Consider the following 19,543-nt stretch of genomic DNA (forward strand, 5'->3'; position numbering starts at 1 on the left):
ACCCGGGGAAAGCAAGGGTAGGGCCGGCGCGCGCGGAAACTGATAGCCTGGCCCGTAGCCTCCGCTGACCCAGAGCTCTGCTGGAAGCAGGGAAGGGACCACGTCCACTTCCTGTGGAAGAGCGGGTAGGGGTGCCGCCTTCGCCAGGGTTGGGAGAGTACCCTGCACGTTCAGACAACCTCCGGCCCAGCCTGGGGCAAGGCTCACACGGTGCTGAACCGAATCCAGCCACTGGACCATAAGCGGGGCAAGGAAGGGGTTCATGGGGCGACAGCAGGACCGCTGAATTGTGGGCAGGTGTCCTCTGGTGTTTGGGTCTCCTTTGCCCCAAGGCTGCCTGGCAAGGTCAGAATGAAACCCTAACTGTTGCTCCCTACATCCCATGAACCCTCGCTCCAGGAGGAGGCGGGCCAGGCCCCCCGCTGCTCAGACCCGGCCTGCCCGGTCGCCCGCCCGCTCCCCGCTCCGCGCCCCACCCCCACCCCCGCGCCTCTGCAGCCGCCACCCCCACCCCCCGCCCCCGCGAGGACTGCGGCAGCCCCGCCCCGGGGCGGCGGGGGAGGGACAGGAGCGCCCCGGCGGACTGTCCACGACCCACCCAGAGCGGCTCCCTCCCCCTCCCCCGGGAGTGCCCCCAGCCGTGCGCCCGGCCCTCGGCCTCGGGAGCCCAGCAGCAGGGGGCGGGGGCGTCGCTCAGGACACCCGAGGGGCCCCGCCCCGAACCGCTCCCGCCGCGCACAGGCCGCCGCCTCCGCGCCGCCCGCAGAAGGGGCCGCGTCCCCAGGAGCGCGCAGCCCCAGTCGCGCCGCGGCGCCCGCCGAGCTGAGCCAGGCCTTGCGAGCGCGGGGACCCCCGGCCTCCCAGGCGCCGGGTCCCCGCTCGGGTGACACTGCGGCAGGCGCGCGGGCGGCTCGCCGAGGGCGGGGCCGCGGGGGGCCGGCGCGTTGCCATGGCGGCGGGGCGCGCGTAGCCGGAGCCGAGCCCGAGCCCCAGCGGAGCCGAGCCCGAGCCGAGCCCGAGCCCGAGCCGAGCCCGAACCCGAGCCGAACCCGAGCCGGAGCCGGAGCCGGAGCCGGAGCCGGAGCCGAGCCCGAGCCGCAGCCGCAGCCTGGGCCCCGCCGCAAGGCCGAGGCCCCCGCGCGGGTGTGTCCGAGGCGCCGCCGGCGCGCCCGCGAGCTGCAGGCCATGGACGCGGCCGAGCTGTACGAGGACGATGGCAAGGACCTGGCGGGCTACGACTTCGAGCCGCTGCCCACTCTGCCGGAGGACGAGGTGAGCCCCGGCGCCCGCGGTGGGACCCGCTCCCCCCTCCCTCCCCGCCTTCCAGGCACAGTCCGGGGGAGGGCGCCCTCGCCCCCCGCAGGCCCCTATGGGGGCCCAGGTCTTGGCAGCCACTCAGCAACCCCAACCGGCCTTGAACATTCTCGCTCCTAGAGGGCAGGCCCCCTGGAACCCCCCTGGGACAGCAGTGCGTGGGCGGTCACTGAAGAAGTTGGTGCCTGGGGGGCTGGGGGGCTGGGGGGCTCCGGACTGTGAATGTTGGATGGACGAGTGTGGTTTGGGGCGTGGTGAGGGGGAGGAGGTGGATCCTGTTTTCCTCCTTGCCAGCGCCCTGGAGGTCGGTGGGAGGCACCAGCCAGCAGAGCCCAATCCAGCCCTCAGGTTGGGGAGCTGGGGTGGAGGTCCAGAAAGCCCCCCAGGACAGAGGGCTGCTTCTTGCACACAGTGGACAGCAGGGGCCTCCACTCCGGATCCTGAGTCCTGAGGCATCTCCCTACCCAAGCTCAGAGAGACCAGCAGCCTCCCTCACATGGAGCTGCTGGTCATTCACTGGACTGCTGCCCGCAGAACCCATTTGCCTGCAGCTCTGGCTTCCCTGGCGCACCCCACAGGCTGTGGCTCGGGGTCAAATGAACAAGCCAGGTCCCTCCGTGGGATCGCCGGCCCCCAGAGGATGCAGCCACCCCCAGAAAGACCCAAGGCTATGAGGTCTGGGTGGAGGGCCTTCCAAGCTTCCAGCGGGCGAGTGGCCTGATCTCCGGGCTTCTGCGCTCACGGCTGAGGAGCGCTGGCGTCACGCAATGCTTGTGGGAGGGGCTGCAGCCAGATGGTGCTGGTGAAGACCCCCCAGTGCCGAGCAAGGCTGGTGCCAAGGCTGAGACAGGGCCTCCAGCTTCCTGGTGCATGCGGGGCTCATAGGGGCCACAGCTGCAGTCTCCACGGTCTTCCACCTCTGCCCCCCACTCTCGGAGGAGAGCCGGCTGTAAGGACGGAGTTCACACTGTGGGTAGCGCTGTCCTGGGTAGCAGAGTGTGCCCCGGGGCGCCGGTGGCCGGCCGGCCGAGGGCCGCTGCCGCTGCCTGCTCCCTCCCACGCCCACCATGGTGGCCTGGATTTGGTGACAGTCTGCAGAGGGGGGAAGCAAGAGCGTGAATAGAGCTTTGGGCATCTCTATGGCTTCGATGGAAAATGAAAGGGCGCGCCCAGCCCACCGCCGTTGCAGTCTCCCCCAGAGAACACATTTCAGCGTATCTGTTCGAGACTCACCTCCGAAGTCAGCATCCGAAGCAGGTGTAGAACGCAGTTCTTCTGCAGACCCGTGCTAGGTCAGCCAGCCCCCTCTGAGGGCCACCTGTGTGCCCTGTGCAGCGTCAGCGACCCGTGCCCAGTGAACAGAGCAGCAGAGCCAGGACCCAGACCCAAAGCCAGATCCCCGCCCATGGTGGGCACTCCTGTGTGCCCTGGTGCCTTCTCTGGGCTGGGGTTCCCTCGTGCCTCTCTGGGTCAGAGCAGCTATGCATAGTGTATAGGCCGAGGGGTTCCCCCGTCCTGTGACCGGGGCCTCCAGGTGAAGTGGGAAGCCGCTGCGTTAGTAGCGTCCACTGGGAGAGCTCAGCTGGACCCTTCGAACTTCTCGCACCTCTGCTGGGGGACAGAGGCACTGTCTTTGGGCATGATCCCGTAAAACAGGAAGCCCGTCGAGGCTCGAGCCTTGGAGCCCGACCGATGTCCTGTACCTGCGAACACACCTGGTTCAGACTTGGCGCACACTGAGCTCAGCTGGTGCCGGAGGTTTTACATCTCCATCAGCGACGCGGCTGTGCAGCTCCAGCCCTGTAGAGCCCGGCTGCCTCCGGAAAGCTCCTGTGTAAGGGGAAGGGGGAGGCAGCCTGCATTGTCACCGGGGGGGGGGGCACGCTGGCGCGAGCCCTGGAGAGAGCCAGGCCGGAGAAGACGCGGGGCAGCTCCCCAGGAAGGGACGGCAGGTGTCAGACCCAGGACACAGACAGAGGAGTTTGCAGTTCCACAGGTGATCACAGCCGACTGCACAGCAAGGCCAAGACACGGGACCCTATGCTCACCCCCACCCCTGCCCAGGAGCCCCTTGGAATGTTTCACTGGTTGTAACCCTGGAGAAGAGCCGAGTGGCCAGTAAACATGAAAAATGTTCAACTTCGTCATCGAGGAACGCGGAAGACGCTGACGGCGGGCGTCTCTGCACAAGGCCGGTCGGTGAGGACCAACACCGGGCGGCGGCCGCCTCGGCGGGGACTGGTGTGCGGCGGACGCCCCCCTGCCGGAGTGCATGTGCGTGGAGCAGCCTCTCTGGGAAGCAGCTTGGCGTCTGGTGGTGGCGTGGAGGATGGCCGCTCCCTGCGTCCCGGCAGCTGCACTCCGGGTGCAAGCCCTGGAGAATTCTCTGAGCTGGTCACCCCCCGAGCACGTGGCGAATGGGCCCGAGGTCGTGGAGGGCGTCGCCCAGCCCACTCTCTGGCTTCTTGTGGGCCGTGTGGCTGCACTGGCGCCAGCGAAGGACAGGGACGGGGGATCAGGAAAAGCAGCGGCTGGGGGCGGGGCGGGCCTTCTGGAGGCCGGTGGCGCCCCTTCCAGGGGCCTTCCGGGGACAAGGACAGGAGCGGGCTTGGGGATGAAGGTGGCGCACCGGTTTGGGCCCAGAAAGGGGCGTGTTTCCTGCTCCCTAGACTCCCCGGAGGTCTAAGGAGATTTCTCGTCCCTTCGAAGTTCGGTGAGCACCTCTCCGGCATCTGTGTGCTGGGCGCTGGGCCGGGCCCAGGGGTTTGGAGGTGGGCGGACCCACGACTCCAGGGTGCCCCATGAGGAAACAGATATTCCCGCGGCGCCCCGCTGGGTCCACGTGAGGCCCCGGCCAGACAGCCCAGGGCAGCAGGCACCTGGGAACCCAAGGAAAGCGTCGTGGTGGGCCAAGTTTGGGGGTGGAGGGCGCACTTTGGGGCCGGTGGAAGGCCCCCAGCAGGGCACTTGGCAGAGCTCCCCGGGCCTGGGGGTCCAGTCCCTTGGAGGAAGCGGCCGGCAGGCCTGGAGAGTGTCAGCTGCTCTCGGCCGTGATCCGTGTCTCGGGGGCAGTTCCTGCTAGGGTGCTGCGGGGTTGAAGACGTGAACAGCTCAGAGTACACGTGAGATCCGCAGGAGCAGTCCAGGGGTCCCTGCGGGTCCCTACGGGTCCCTGCGGGCACCCTGGCTCCCATGCCCTCTCTGACAAGGGGCAGTGGGGTGTCTTCGAGGCCCAGACTCTCCTGGCGGGGCACACTCTGCCATAAGCAGACAAGGGTCCTCAGGTGGGAAGCTGGCGCTCGCCTCTGAGACCCAGGGACCGGCTGAGGAGGGGTGCCCCTCCTCCCGGCCTGGGCGGGGTGGAGCTTGTGCCTGCAGGACCTCTAGGGAAGGACAACTGTCTTCCTGTCCCGCAAGGACTACGGCTTAGGCGACTCCCACCTCAGGCCCACCCCCCATCCCACCCAGGTGGTGCGTTCCTGGGGAACGGGAACCCAGGACCCTGTAGGTGGGGTTCCAGGACCCAGGGGCCTGCCCAGAAGGCTTGGTCTGCACCCAGAATGTACAGCCACCGAGGCTGCCCAGCAGTGACAAGGTCAGGCTGTGCTGGCGGTGGCAGGGGACAGCTGCAGTGTGGGCAGTCACGGTGCCTGCGGCCTGCCACGGGCCGTCACGGGTGCCGGGTGTGTGGGCGCCCCACGGGTGAGGCTGCAGGCAGGCATCAGTGGGCGCTGTGACCCGCCTTACTGCCCGCAGCACGCCACCTGCTTCTGAAATTCTACCACACGCAGGGATGCTCTTGTCCATCCTGCCTCAGGCCCTGGAGGGTCACTAGGGTCTGCGTCCCGGGGCGTGCGGGGCCCACCTGACGGCTGAGCCTCTGGGTCCGGAGGTGGGCACAGGTGTGCAGGATGCCCACACGGCTCTCGTCTGTCAGGGTGGCCGGGGCAAGGGGCGTCCCCTGGGACTCTGGTGGAGATGGGCCGGGGACCCTGAGCAGACGACACAGGCTTCCCAGTCTCTCGTTCTTGTCCCCGCCAGCCCACCGGCCGCGGTTCATCCCGCCCACCCTCCTAGAGCCACGGACTCAGGCAAGGAAGGGTGATTCCTCTGGGTGAGCTGACAGAGGGGTGTCAGGTCCCAGAGGACAAGTGACCAGGGAGTCTGTGGCTCAGGGTCCCCCAGCACGTGGTGAGACCCCCCCCAACCTTGGTGTGCCAGGAAAGCCAGTGGCAGATCTCAGCTCTGTCCCGGAACCACGTCAGCTGAATTGTGCCTTCCCGTCACAGCTGGGCTCCGGAGGGGCTGAGAGCATCTTGTCCGTGAGTGGGGGCCTCGGCCATGAACCGGAAGCAGTGACTCGGGACCCATCAGACCAGACAACTGTCCAGATGCCCCACCATGAACAGGCGCTGGGGGCTACAGGTCTTTCGGGAAGGAAGAGGCACCCCCTCACAGGGAAATCCTTCAGCTGGACGGGGTGGGGGGAGCCTTGAACAGGACATGCCACGGGCCATGAGATGCCCCATGGGCACCCCTGACCTGGGCTCCCTTCCCTGGGCGGCGCATCGACAGCTGTGGGGGCCGGCGCGTGCTGCCGCTGCCGGCACACCAGCCGGCGGTGAGCAAGGCCCTGCCGTGGGGACTGGCTCCGAGGCAGTGTGGGCTAGCGTGTGTTCCCTAAATAGCACAAACCACGGGGTCTTTGGGTCGTTTGTTAGTGCGTGCCTGTGCGTGTGGGACCTCATGCGTGTGCACGTGCGTGTGTGGGGCTGCGTGTGTGTGCGGGTGTGCCTGTGTGTGCGTGTGGGGCTGGTGTGCTCTGTGTGCCTGTGCATGGTCATGGGTGTGCACATGGGTGTGTTGCGTACACAAGTATGTGCATATGTACACACTCCCTAGACATCTCCTTAATGAGGCCCCACAGGCACCCTGGGGAGTCCCCAAATAGTGCACAGTGTCCCCTAGATTGAGCCAAATCAGAAAGACCTTTTGGGGTACCTGGGTGGCTCAGTCGTTAGGCGTCTGCCTTCGGCTCAGGTTGCGATCCCGGGGTCCTGGGATCGAGCCCCGCATTGGGCTCCCTGCCCAGCGGGGAGCCTGCTTCTCCCTCTGCCTCTCCCCTGTTTGTGTTCCCTCTCTCGCTCTCTCTCTCTCTGTCAAATATAAACAAAATCTTTAAAAAAAAAAAAAAAAAGGAAAGGGGAGAAGTTTTATCCATGACCCCCGGGAACACAGCCAGGAAGCGGGGAAATGGAGGTTTTCGGGTTTGCTAGCCGCCTCCACGGCCCAGTCTGCTTTATGCGCTCATTCTGCTTCCCAAGCTGCGACCTCCCTCCTCACAGGGCCACGCGCTGTGGGAAGCCGGCTAGCGGCTCTCTGCTCTTGGGTCCGCGTGAACCTGGGGCCCCTTCTTGAAGCAGCTTCCAACGGGCTGTCCTTCCCTTCTCCCTCTACCCCGCGGAGAGAGCTGGAAGGGCCTGGGGACTGACGGGGTCCGTGGTGAGCTCTGAGGAGGAAGCAGGCGGTGGCCGGTGCCGAGCCGCGTGGGCACGGGACCACCCAGTCCCCGGGGGCCCTTCCCATTCCCCCTCTCTGCTGAACCCCGAGGCTTAGCCGAGGTGCCATGAGACTCACCCTCCGATTTGTTTCCTTCCTTCCTTCCTGCGGCTCCTTGTCCCCCTTGCCCGTGGTGGTGGGGATCCCTGCCCGCAGTGCAGGCGGGAGAGATTCGACGGCTTGAGCTAGACTTTTCCCGACCAGACAGCTGGGCCGCGCTCGGAGAACAGCCCTGTGTGCGGGGAGCGGTGGGGCGGCTGAGGCGGGGCAGGAGGGAGCTCAGGCTTCTGCACCATTGGCCCTGCTCCCCCCACCTCTCCGGACCCCACCTGCGTGCGCCCTCCAGGCTCTGGCTCCCCCGGCCACCATGGGCCAGTGGAGCAGAGACACACGGGCACAGTGGGGTGACCGGGGCATGAACTGCCTGCCAGCTTCGGGCCTGGAGATCCGAGGTGTCTCACGGGAGAATGTGTGTGCACATCCTCGGGGCACATGCACGGTGTGAGCGCACATGGGAGTGTGTGTGAGTCAGTGTGTGGGTGCCTGGCCGTGCACAACTGTGCATTACGTAAGCATGCGGCTGTGAGCGTGTGTCTGCGTGTGCGTGAGGCCGTGTGGCACGGCCACGGAGGGCGCAGGAACTCACGTGTGTGCGCACATGTGAGCTATGCGTCTGCGACCCTGGGAGAGCTGTGTGTGTGTGTGTGTGTGTGTGTCCACGTGGTGCGTCCCGAAGTGCACGCCTGCCCGGGAGTTGTGTGTGCATGTGACCATGCGTCCGTGTGTGGGTTCAGGTGCACTTGTGCGTGTTGGTGACACAGTCACCGCTCCCCTTGGTCACAGGGAGGCCTGGGGTCTGGCCCTGGGGGAGGGACCACGGTGACGTCGGGTCCTCTGTGTGCCCTGCCCGAGCTAATGTCGGGGCCGCCGCTCCGCCATCCCATCCACGTGTCGCTGTGTGTCCCAGGTTCTGTCAAACGCTCACCCCACGTTGGCTGGGCTGCGAGCTTTCCCGGCACGAATGTGCTTCTGTCTCCCCCGGTGACTGCCTCGCCCGTCTGCGACAACCCAAAGAAGCAAAGGCCCCCCACATGCCCACTGAGCCCCGTGTGTGAGCTGGTGGGGTCGGGGTACAGAGCCCAGCTGGACACGGGGGCCGTGGGGAGGCCGTGATTTCTGAGACCAGGTGCTAGGTCCCAGCCCCCCGAGTGAACATGCCTCCCAAGAGCACACCGGTTGTTCTGCCAAATGCTCTGTGGCCTCTGGCATCCAGGGGACAGTGCGGTGGGTGACTCCCGGGGTGGCTTTTTTCTAGAGCCTTTGCCCACAGTCCTGTGTCTGATGTGAAGTGAAATCCTGCCGCGTGTTGTCTGCTTCCCAAGAATCAGTGCGGACGCCGTGGTGCCAGGCCCTTCCCAGGGAGGAGGGCCTGCTGCGCCCGGGCCTGTCCCCAGACCTGCCTCAGCCGCAGCCTGTCTTGGCAGGAGAATGTGTCCCTGGCCGACATCCTCTCCCTGCGGGACCACGGCCTCAGCGAGCAGGAGGCGTGGGCCGTGTGCCTGGAGTGCAGCCTGTCCATGAGGAGCGTTGCCCACACGGCCATCTTCCAGACCCTGTGCATCACACCGGACACTCTGGCGTTCAACACGAGCGGGAACGTGTGCTTCATGGAGCAGCTCAGTGGTGAGCCCGGGGCGGCGCAGGGGTGGCAGCAGGTGCCCGCGGGGAGGCCGTGGACACGGGGTCCCGACCCACCCCTGATTGCAGCGGCCACCCTGGTGGTGTCTCCAGCCCCAAGAACGCGCTGAGGGAGGAGGAGTGGGAGGTCCCCACGGGCTGCGTCACCCGGCTCCTGCGGGGGACCTGCGAGGGGCCCACATGCCCTGGAGACCCTGGGCCACCGGCCCGCAGTGAGTGGATGTGGGGCATGAAGCAGAGGGCAGGAGGCCGCCACTGGCTGCCCCGCCTCCAGGACTCGCACAGCCCCTGCCCTGCTCCAGGGAGGGCCTGAGCAGAAGGCCCGACTTTCCCCAGCCTGTGCCTCCAGTCCCCTTTCTGGGAGCCGGGAAAACCCTCTGCTTCCCCTCTGGACGGCTTCCCTGGGCTTCCAGTGAACGTGCACTGTTTCCTCTGACGCTCGACGCAGTCCCCAGGGACGCCGGGACAGAAGGAGGTGGGGGGGCAGGACGGGGCCCCTGGTGAGCAGGAGGCCATGGCTCCTGACCCTGGGTGGGCGGGCTTCCTCTTCCCCGTGGGCCCTGTCCGTGTGCGATCCGAGGCCTTCTCTTTTCCTTCCCCAGATGACCCCGAGGGTGCCTTTGTTCCCCCGGAGTTCGATGTGACCGGGAACACCTTTGAGGTGGGTGGCAGCAGCCGGGCCCCACCCTCACCGGGCTGCCGTGCGAGGCCGACACGGGGAAGGCTGGTGTGCCTCTGTGCAGGGCACGGGCTGGGGGTGGGGGGCCGCCTTCGGAGCACCCCCCTTTGCCAGAGTCAGGGTCCCCGGCGGCAACTTGGCATCTGGACGCGCTCGTCATTATCGTCGAATGCGTTTCCCGCGTGCGAACTTGCCTACGTGGAGCAGGTCGGACGTGCCCGGAGTTGCCAGTGGCGGCGGGCGGGCATCGCGGCCTGTGGGGGAGCATTCCCGACGGTCTCGCTCCGGGCTGAGGTTATCACCCCCGGGCACCCTGTGTGCAGGCCTGGCAGCGCGGCAGGGGGCGCCCAGAGCGGACCTTGCCGCGGAGCCCGCAGTCTGAGAGGGACGGAGAAGAACTCGGTTGCGAACGGGTCGCTACAAACACAAAAATCCTAGGAAGACCCAAGAGCTCAGCGACATCAGGTTAAGTTTTAGGGTCGGCTCCTCCGGGGCTCCGTGTTACTTTGTAATAAGCTGGCATAGGTCTGGTCCGTGCTCCGGGGCGGGCAGGACCCCAGGGCCCTGGGTCACTGGTGGAGCAGGCCTCTCAGATGCCCTGGCCTCCGGGGCCAGAACCGGAGCCTGGGGCCTTGGCTTGTGGTGGTTCCCAGCCCCGGTCTGCGCACAAACTCCCTGGATTCGCCTGCTGGTCCAAGTCCAGAGCCAGCGCGGAACCGAACTCCGGGAATAAGGAAGGTCCCCCCGAGCCGCCCGCCTCCGTGCTGCGGGGCTGGTCCTAACAGCAGTGTTGCTGGGTGTGTGCTGGTTCCCACCTTCTAAGAAGAGTGTCGCTGCGTGTTATCTTCTGGAACTTTCTCTGGAAAGTTCTGGACGTGCTTCTGGATGACACGTCTGAACCCAGCGGAGGGTCACGTGCAGCCCACGGCTCGTGGGGCATTAGTGCCGCTCTGCGCACCCTCGGTCGATCTGGGCGAGAGCCCCTCCCGGTGTGGACCCGCCACGGGACGGCCACGGGAGGGCCACGGGAGGGCCACGCAGCGGGGCAGACGCTGTTCCACGGTCTCGGACGCAGGCTGCCCCTGAGTGCTCTCCCGCCGGCAGGTGCCGCGGACCCCCTGCTCCCCGTCTTCCGTGTCGTTGTGGCGTTCTCCTCCTGTATCTGCGCCCGCGGAGTCGGAGGGTAAATGTCCCGCTGCAGCCGGCGTGACCCTTCGCCTCCCGGAAATGACCGGGTGGCCGAGAGCTTCTCTTGGGGCAGGTTACGCCTGCCTGTGTCGGCGGTTGGAACTGGGACAGACCCTGCGACGCACAGACCCGAGCTCACTTAAACACAACGGTCAGCCTTGCACGTTAGCGTACAGAACAGGTTTTCACGTACATTAAGAGACTTTCCGAAACTTGAGGTCTAATGGAGGTTTGCCGATATTTTCTACTAGGAATTCTAAAATTTGGCTCTTCACAACCGAACTGCTTGATGGTGGTTTTCTCAGTAGTGGGAGGTAAGGACCCAGCTCCTCCCTTCCTGTGCGGGTGCCCATTCCCGCGGGTGCTGGCCGTGGGCACACACGCGACGGGCCCGGCAGCAGGAAGGGCCCGTCCAGCCCAGCCCCAGACCGAGCACCTCCCTGGGAGGGCGCCCGCCCCTGTCCTTCCTCAGAAATATTCTCACTATTCTTGGTCTTTAATCTTTTTTTTTTAAAGATTTTATTTATTTATTTGACAGACAGAGAGATCACAAGTAGGAAGAGAGAGAGGCAGGGGGGGGGGAAGCAGGCTCCCCGCTAAGCAGAGAGCCCGAAGCGGGACTCGATCCCACGACCCTGAGATCATGACCTGAGCCGAAGGCAGCGGCTCAACCCACTGAGCCCCCCAGGCGCCCCTCTTGGTCTTTATTCTTGCGCATAAATGTTAGAATGAGTTACCCAGTGCCGCGAAAAGCTCTGTTGGCATTTTGCTGGACGGGCGTGCCCTCTGCATCCCTTTGGGGAGGAGGGTCTCTGTAGGGCCGGGTCTTCTACATAAAGCCCTTCACCACCTCCGTTCAGCACCCCAGTGGCCCTGCGTCGGAGTCTGGAGCCTTTCACTAGTTGCGTCTCAGGAATTTGCTCATTTCGGCTCGCGTGCTGACTCGGTGGTCATCTCTGGCTTGTTGCTGGTCTACAGAGCACAGTCCTGTAACACCTGAATCCTCTGTCCAGCCGCGCTGAATCCGTGTACTGTTGCCGCAGCTTCTTCAGTCTTTCTCTCTAGCTGACCAGCCCGTGCGAAGGGTTTGTGTCCCGTTTCCGCTCCCTGTCCGCTGTCTGCCCCCCGGGACGCGCCTCCTGCTCGGGGCCCCGGGGACGCGCCTCCTGCTCGGGGCCGGGGGACGCGCCTCCTGCTTGGGCCGGGGCTCTGGAAGCGGCGTCTCCCTGCACCCCTCCCCCAGCCAGGGCGGTGCTGGCCGCGCGAGGCCCTTCTGGGCCAGTTCTCTGCCGTGGCCGTACCTCCGGCGTCACGAAAGTGCTTCTGCGTCCTTTGAAAGGACCGTTAAGATTTTTAATGTTTACATATTTACTTTATTTAATCTATTTATTTGTCAGAGAGAGAGAGCACAAGCAGGGGGCGACACAGAGGAGGGAGGCAGGCTCCCCACTGAGCAAGAGGGGCTCCATCCCAGGACCCTGAGATCATGACCTAAGCCCCCCAGGGGCCCGCGTACTTGTTTTCTGACGTTAATTCCCTCCTTCCTGCCTAGAAACACCTAAAGCGGCTCATCCTAGCGCCCGGTCAGTCCCTGCAGACGCTTACCGTGGCGTCTCGGGCCGCGTCGGACCACGTAGGGGCAGGACCGTCCCAGGCCGTGCGAGCGCCCCAAGCTTCCCCTCCTGTGCTCACGAGAGCTCGTGCGACTGTGGGGCGCCCCGTCCCCGAGGCCCCGTCACGCTCACTCGTCAGGACTCCTGGGTCCTCGGAGGGAAGGCTTTTGTGCCAGCTCGACTTGGGGTGACGGGAGCGACGTTTTCTGCTTCTCACGGAGAGCTTCCTGGTAAACTGTTTCTGCAGTTGGCCCACTTCTCCTTGTTTCTCAGTTGCTCCGCTTGGTTGCCGTGTCCCTTGTCGCCGTGCTGTCTGTGGGACCTAAATTCTCCCTCCTTGCCCTTGTCAGCTCCCGGCGGGCGTTCCCTTGGCTCATTTTTCAAAGACCCCACCTCGTGCCGCACGATCTCTCCGAGGTCTTTGTTTTCTTTCTCCACTGGCTTCTGCTGCCGTTTTTCACTGTCTTCTCCTCGGCAAGTACCCCTCTGACATGAGTCAGACGCTCAGCTCTGCCGCCTCCGGCCCAGCTTCCTTTCCACATGAACGTTTCTCTCCAAGCCCATGAGTCTCCCTCGAAACACGGGTCTGGCTGTGTCCTGCCCACCGGGCCAGGAGGCCCTGGTACCAGCCTCCACTTCCCAGTGTTTATTTTATTCCCCCAGGGATTTCTTCAAGAAGGGGTTGAGTTTTTCCTGACTTGTCTTGGAGACATAACGTGCGTACAGAGACACACACGGTCACCACGCACCGCTCCACGTGCTTTCCCAGGCCGAGCAGCCCTGACCCGGCATCGACGCAGACAGAGAGCACGCGGGCTGGGCTCCCTGCAGGGCGCGGGGCCGGGCAGGCGAGCCACGGGGTCCACACTCCTGCCTGTCCGCAGCGGCCAGGGGCGGCTCCAAGCCGTAAATGTGTCACGTCTCTGCACTTGTCCCACTGTGAGCTGCCTTATTTCCCAGTGGGTGATTTTCTGTGGTTTTCCACCCACGGAGGTGGCAATTCTCCTTACGTGACACGTGCAAAGGGCCTGCTGGTGTGTACTGACGCCTTGGGCCCAGTGTTTGCATGTGTCCCCCCTTGGGCCCATGATCCCAGGGTCTCTGTTCTGCTCTTGGATTAGCTTCGTTCTAGTGTCTGTTGCTGGGGCTGTGAGGACCCCCCAAGTGCTGCCTTCTGGAGACCCAGGACATGTCCCATGGACTTACCATGTCTGCTCAGGCGCCCATTCCTGCCCGCAGCCCGGGGCCTCGACCCCCTGCACGAGGACCACGGTGGCAAAAGTGTCTTCTTGGGGCATTCCTGACAGGGTCAGCCCCTGCTGCTTGACTAGGAGACCTCTGGCCCTGGCCTCTGGGCCTCTGGACTGTGGCAGGAGTGCAGCCTGCCGGGCCGTGCCTGCCGGCCATGTCAAGACTGAGCCACACCCTTGCCCACTGTCCTCCCACGGTGGGGGGGGGGCAAAGATACCGATTTTCCTGAATTCCTCACACAGAATTCCCCCTCATGGCCCCGCCCCACAGCCCTACCCACTGCTGGGACAATGCCTCAGGCTCCCCAAATCCCCAGATGCGTGGAAGCCGGCCCTCCCGGGACCATCCCCTGCACATGCCAGCCTTTGCCCAGGATGCCTCAGAGATGGGCTCGTTCCCCAAGCTGAAACGATGACCATGGCCAGCATTCAAGGCCTGCCCCAGGCAAGCCCCTGACCCTCACGGACTTACCGTGAGCATATTTGGGCCCCAGGACGACATCGACACCCCCACCCACCAGGACTGTCCCTCGTCCTCCGACGTGTGTGTCAGGCCTCACGGGGAACAGAGCAGGTGGACTCCTGCTCCCTGGGGCTCATGGTCTCCCAGGGGACAAACTTGATGTGGGCAGTGGGCTGGGTCCTGAGAGAGGAGGATGGGGTCTTTCAAGGAGACGACAGGGTCCACGTCCAGCTCAAAAGTCCCTGGAGGCCATTCTGAGAAAGTGATGTTCAGGTTGGAACCTGAAGGGTGAGTAGGGTTTCGCCAGATCCAGACCAGGAAGGGCTTCCCAAGACAGACAGGAGGGAATGTGCAAAGGCCTTGAGTGGCAAAGTTGCCTGCATTGGCAGCACGTCGAGAACGGCGTCATCCGACGGGCACTGAGTGTGTTTGTCGGCGTGTTGTCTCTCACAGATACAGAGTGATGGGTGGGCGGCTGGGTGGACGTGTGGGCAGACGCGTGGGCAGCTGGGGGCCGGGGCGCAGGCGCGTGGGCGGCTGGGTGGTTGGATGCATGTGTGTGGGGGTCGATGGCCGAATGACTACATAGTCTGGGGACCGGACGGATGGCCCCTGTTGTTCCTGGAGGGGAGTAAAGGGCAGACGCAGATACCCTCACCTTGCAGGAACAGAGGCAGGTTTTATTCTCAGGGCTGAGATGGGGGTGGTGCTCAGGGCAGGCTCGCGGCTCTCGGCCCTGGCTGGAGCCCTACCGGTGGGGGCTCATAGGGTTCACCTTTCCTTCCACCCCAAGCATCAGCCACCAGCAGGGTCCCTAAGACATGGCGTCTGCCCCAAGTCCGTGCCGCAGCTTGACTTCAGTTTGGCGCCTCGGGAGGCCCCGGACACTGGCTGTGTGGGGGCCCAGGCAGGGGACCTGGGGTGTGATCGGCAAGGTCAGTGTGTGAGAAGGGCGGGCAGGCTGCCCTCCACATGCGGACCAGGGCTGGGGGTTCAGTGTCTTCTGTGAGAGGTGGGGGAGTGGCCCACGGGCCCGGGCAAGTGGCGGGACACCAACAGGGACAGGTGCGGGAGGTCGGGGGCAGGGCTGCCCTGTCTGGGTGACAAGTCTGTGGGCCTGAAATCTAAGAGACTCGGGTGGGAAATCACAGATAAGAGACCCGAGAGGCCAGCTGAAAGCAACATACATCCCCAAAACAAGTAGCTTCTCTGTGTGTTGGTGACTACCGGTTGGAGATGAAATGGAAAGTGTTTCGTTTGTGTTAGCAACAACTGTAGAGAGTCTGAAGTGAGTACGGCCGGAAATGCGAAGTGCAGCACTTTTCCAAAGACGAGGAATCAAGATGCAAGACGAGGGCACAGACCCGCCCCTGCCCCTGAGCAGCTCCCCAGCTCTCCGGACACTAACGGACCTCTCACGTGGTGTGAGTTTGCGCACCGACGAACGATGGCATACGCTCGTGTTTTGCAAACCTCACCCTCCTGGTGGGTTAGTTAGCACCTCCGTCGTGCCGTCACCTTTTCTTCTCGCTGAGAGAACACTTGGGGTCTCTGAACAGCCTCACAGTACCTGTTGCCCTGTCACTGAGCCACGCGTCCGATGCCAGGAGCTCACTCGCCTCCCCGTCTCCGCCAGCCCCAGCCCTTGGCAGCCGGCCCTGCACGGTGTCTGCGCGTTCGGCGTTTTTAGATTCCACGCAGAAGTAGGATCAGACGGTGTTTCTCTTTCTCTGTCGGACTCGCTTCATGCAGCGTCATGCCCTCAAAGGCTTCCTTTCTCACAGCCGAATCGGATTCCCTGGTATCTCTAGCCCGCATTTCATTTTTTTTTTCCTTTAAAGATTTTATTTATTAGAGGGAGCGCACAAGCAGGGAAAGCAGCAGGCAGGGGGAGAAGCAGGCTTCCCGCGGAGCAGGGAGCCCGATGCGGGACTCGGTCCCGGGACCCCAGGAGCATGACCTGAGCCGAAGGCAGAGGCTTAGCGACTGAGCCCCCAGACGCCCTTAGACAGCACCGCTTTACCGATACATCCAAAGGCTGACACGGGCTGCTTCCACGTCCTGGCTTTTGTAAATAAAGCTGCGGCGAATGTGGGCGCACACACATCCCTGAGACCCTGATTTTACTTCCTTTGGGTATGTACCCAGAAGTGGAATTGCCGGAGAGTGTGGTAGTTCCGTCTGTAACGTCTGTTTTCCACGGTGGCGGCACCAGGTTGCGTTTCCTCCAGCCGTGCGCAGGGCTCCCCTTTCTCCACATCCTCGCCGTATTATCTCTTGTCTTTTTGGTAAAGCCACAGCCACAGGTGGGAGGTGACGTCTCCTTGTGCTTGGGCTGTGTATCTCCCTGATGAGAAGTGACGCCGCGCATCTTTTCTCGGTCTGCTTGGCCATCTGGACGTCTTCTTTCGAAAAGTGTCTCTTCAGTTCCTCTGCCCATTTTTTTTAAAAGATTTTATTTATTTATTTGACAGAGAGAAATCACAAGCAGGCAGAGAGGCAGCAGAGAGGGAGATAGCGGGAAGCAGGCTCCCCGCTGAGCAGAGAGCCCGATGCGGGACTCGATCCCAGGACCCTGAGATCATGACCTGAGCCGAAGGCAGCGGCTCAACCCACTGAGCCACCCAGGCGCCCGCTCTGCCCATTTTTTAATCAGATTATTTCTTGGCTCTTGAGTTGTAGGAGTTCCTTCTAAATTGGGGGGATTAACTCCCTATGAGACAGATGGTTTGCAAATACTTTCTCCCATTCTATGGGCTGCCCCGTCTCCTCTGCCGTGCAACGTCGTTCCCACTTACTTGTTTTTCTTTTGTTGCTTCTGCTCTTGGTGTCACGTCCAAAAAGTCATTGCCAAGACCAATGTCTTAGGGTTTTTCCCTGTGTTTTCTTCCGGGAGTGTTGTGGCTTGGGGTCTTACGTCACGTCCTTCATCCATTTTGAGTTAATTTTGTAGGTGGAGCGAGACGGTCCACGTTCATTCTCCTGCAGGTGACTGTCTACTTCTCCCAGCACCACTGTTGAAGTGACGGACCTTTCCTCGCTGACCGTCACTGGCTCCCTTGTCAAATATTGGTTGATTGTGTAGCATGAGTTTATTTCCGGGCTCTCAATTCTGTTCCTTTGGTCTGCGTGTCTGTTGTTATTCCAGTCTGGTCTGCTCGCGTTACCGTAGCTTTGGGGTCGTTTGACTCAGGACATGTGGTGCCTCCAGCTTTGTTCTTCTCTCTCAGGGCTGCTTGGGCTGTTTAGGGGCCTTTTGTGGTTCCATATGAATTTAGGATTGTTCTATTTCTGTGAAAAATGCATTTTTTTGTGAAAAACAAAAACTTTGATAAGGATTGCATTGAATCTAGAGATGACTTCGGGAGGTACGGACGTTGCAGACACTAAAGCCCCAGCCCGTGAGCGCGGCGCGTCTTCCCACGTGTTTGTGTCTTTCCTTTCCTTCACCCGAGTGTTAAACTTGTCAGTGCCCAAAACGTCCACTTCCTTGGTTAAATTTGTTCCTAATTATTTTTTTTGTTTTTGATACTATTGTAAATGGGATTGTTTTCTTTACTTATTTTTCCTGTATTGCACTGTTCGTGTGTGGAAAGAGAGCTAACCTCTTCATGTTGCCCTTATGACCTGCAACTTTATTGAATTTGTTGACCTGATCTAAGAGAGCTGCGGCCGAGTCTCTAGGGCTTTCTATACGTAAGACCACGTTGCCTGAGAATAGAGACAATTTTGTTCCTTCCCTTCTGATGTGGGTGTTTTTTATTTCTCTTTCTTGCTTGATTGCTCTGGCTGGGACTTCCAGTGCTGTGTTGGTAGGAGAGGGAGCAGCGGGCACCCTTGTCTCGTTCTGATCTTAGAGAAAAGTTCTCACCCTGTCAGCACCCACTGTGATGTTGGCTGGTGGCGTGTCCCATGCAGACTTTGCTATGTTGAGATTTTGTTCTGTTTCTTCTATACCTCATCTCTTGAGAGTTTTTATCATGAAAGATGCTGAGTTTTGTCAAATGTCTTTCTGCGTCTATTGAGATGATCATGTGATTTTTGTCCTTCATTCTACTAATATAGTCATCACGTCGACTGGTTTGCAGGTCAATTGGATCACTTTGCAACCCAGGGATAAAACCCACGGGACCACGGTGTACATGCTTCTCATGTGGTGCTCAGTTCAGTTTGCTGATGTCTTCCTGAGCCCTTCTACATCTCTGTTCCTCGGGGATTTGCTCTGTAGTCGTCCTTTGGTTCCTTATCTGCAAATACTTTCTCCCATTCTGTAGGCTGACATCTGACTTCGGCGTCGGGGTAACGCCGGCCTCAGAAAGTGAGTTTGTGAGTGTTCCCTCCTCTTCAGTTTTCTGCAAGGACTCAAGAAGGATTGGTATTAATTCGTTCAAGGTTTGGTAGAATTCACTAGAGAAACCATCCGGTCCTGGCTTTTCTTTGTTGAGCGGTCTTTGATTACTGATTCATTTCCTTAGTATGCATGGTCTGTTCAGATTTTCTATTTCTTCATGATTCAGTCTTGATAGGTTGTATTTTCCTAGGGATTTATCCATTTTTTCCTAGGTTATCCAATTTGTTGGTATGCAGTTGTCCTCAGTAGTCTTAAGACCCTGTGTATTTCTGCGGCGTTACCTGCAATGTCTCCTCTTTCACTTCTGATCCTATTAATTTGAGTCCTTTCTTCTTTACTGGCTAGTCCAGCAGTAGGGTCCCTGGCCAGGACCAAAGTCTGTCTGTTTTCCTATTATCGGACACATAGGTGGGCAACATTCCTGCCGGGTCCCTCAGCATGAGGCACTGGCTCACACAGACCCCACACAGGGGCTCTTGGCTGTGAGTGGAGGTTGAACTGCTGTCGAAGAAGACATCCTGTTGACCATCTTGGTGACATCCTAAGTGTTTCATTTTGTAAGAAGTTGATCCTTCCCAAATTCTGCATTATTGATGCAATTACAATAAAGTCACAACCATTTTTGGTTTATTTTGTGAATGGGAATGGGAGAATTTATATTTGTGCTTTGAAACCAGACAAAAGTGAAAATAATCCAACTTTCTAAGGGAAAAAGAGGGACAGCTTGTCCTCGGGATATGAAAATACACTGTGGCTCTACTATAATTAAAATAGCACAGTCTGGACAGCACAGACACCTGGACCAGCGTCAGAGGAGGGGAGGCCCGCTGGGCCCCAGGGTCCCGGGGGAGCTAGCAGGACCAGCAGTGGCGGAGGGCAGAACATCCTCTAAACGCTTCCGGGGCTGCTCTCCACTACAAGGGAGACAAACCCAGATCCTGACCACATGCCAGCACACTGACAAATTTCAAATGGATTAGAGCTGGATGTATAAAACTTATAAAAAATATGGGAGGAAACAAAAGAAAGCTGTTTTTATCAACCTGGGGTAGGGAAGATCCTCCTAAGAACAGCTAAAGAAAAAAATTCTTTCAAAAAAATTGATTTCACCAATTAAACGTGAGAATTTTTGAATGTGAGACGACGGATGAACTACATCAAAAGCTAAGTGACAAATGGAAAAACATATGTGTGGCACCCAGACCGGCAGTCGGATCCCAGTGTGCCAGGGGCGCACCCCAAACAGGAAACAGCCTGGTGGAGTGCGAGGCCCGTGAGTGGGCATAAGGAGGAAAAGTTAGAACCGTGAATAGCAAAGAACAGATGCTCGGTCTCATTCATAATCCGAGAAGCACAGATTTAAAAAAGAAGACTGCCCTTCGGAGACACGGCCACCGTCACAGGTGGGGGTCCTGCGTCTGCGCACCC

The 19,543-nt window shown here is 61.1% G+C and overlaps 1 protein-coding gene across 1 annotated transcript in view; it reads left to right on the plus strand.

Moving 5' to 3' along the window:
• The first annotated feature begins 1,182 nt into the window (after nucleotides 1-1,182).
• KNDC1 (kinase non-catalytic C-lobe domain containing 1) overlaps nucleotides 1,183-19,543 on the plus strand; it is a 59,842-nt gene continuing 41,481 nt past the window's right edge. Inside the window, 3 exon segments of the mRNA XM_044240770.1 lie at nucleotides 1,183-1,272; nucleotides 8,358-8,556; nucleotides 9,174-9,232. Coding sequence (XP_044096705.1) covers nucleotides 1,186-1,272; nucleotides 8,358-8,556; nucleotides 9,174-9,232 — 345 coding nt within the window. The 5' untranslated portion in view covers nucleotides 1,183-1,185.

Source organism: Neovison vison, chromosome 2 (assembly GCF_020171115.1).
Source record: "Neovison vison isolate M4711 chromosome 2, ASM_NN_V1, whole genome shotgun sequence".
Classification (NCBI taxonomy): Eukaryota; Metazoa; Chordata; class Mammalia; order Carnivora; family Mustelidae; genus Neogale; species Neogale vison.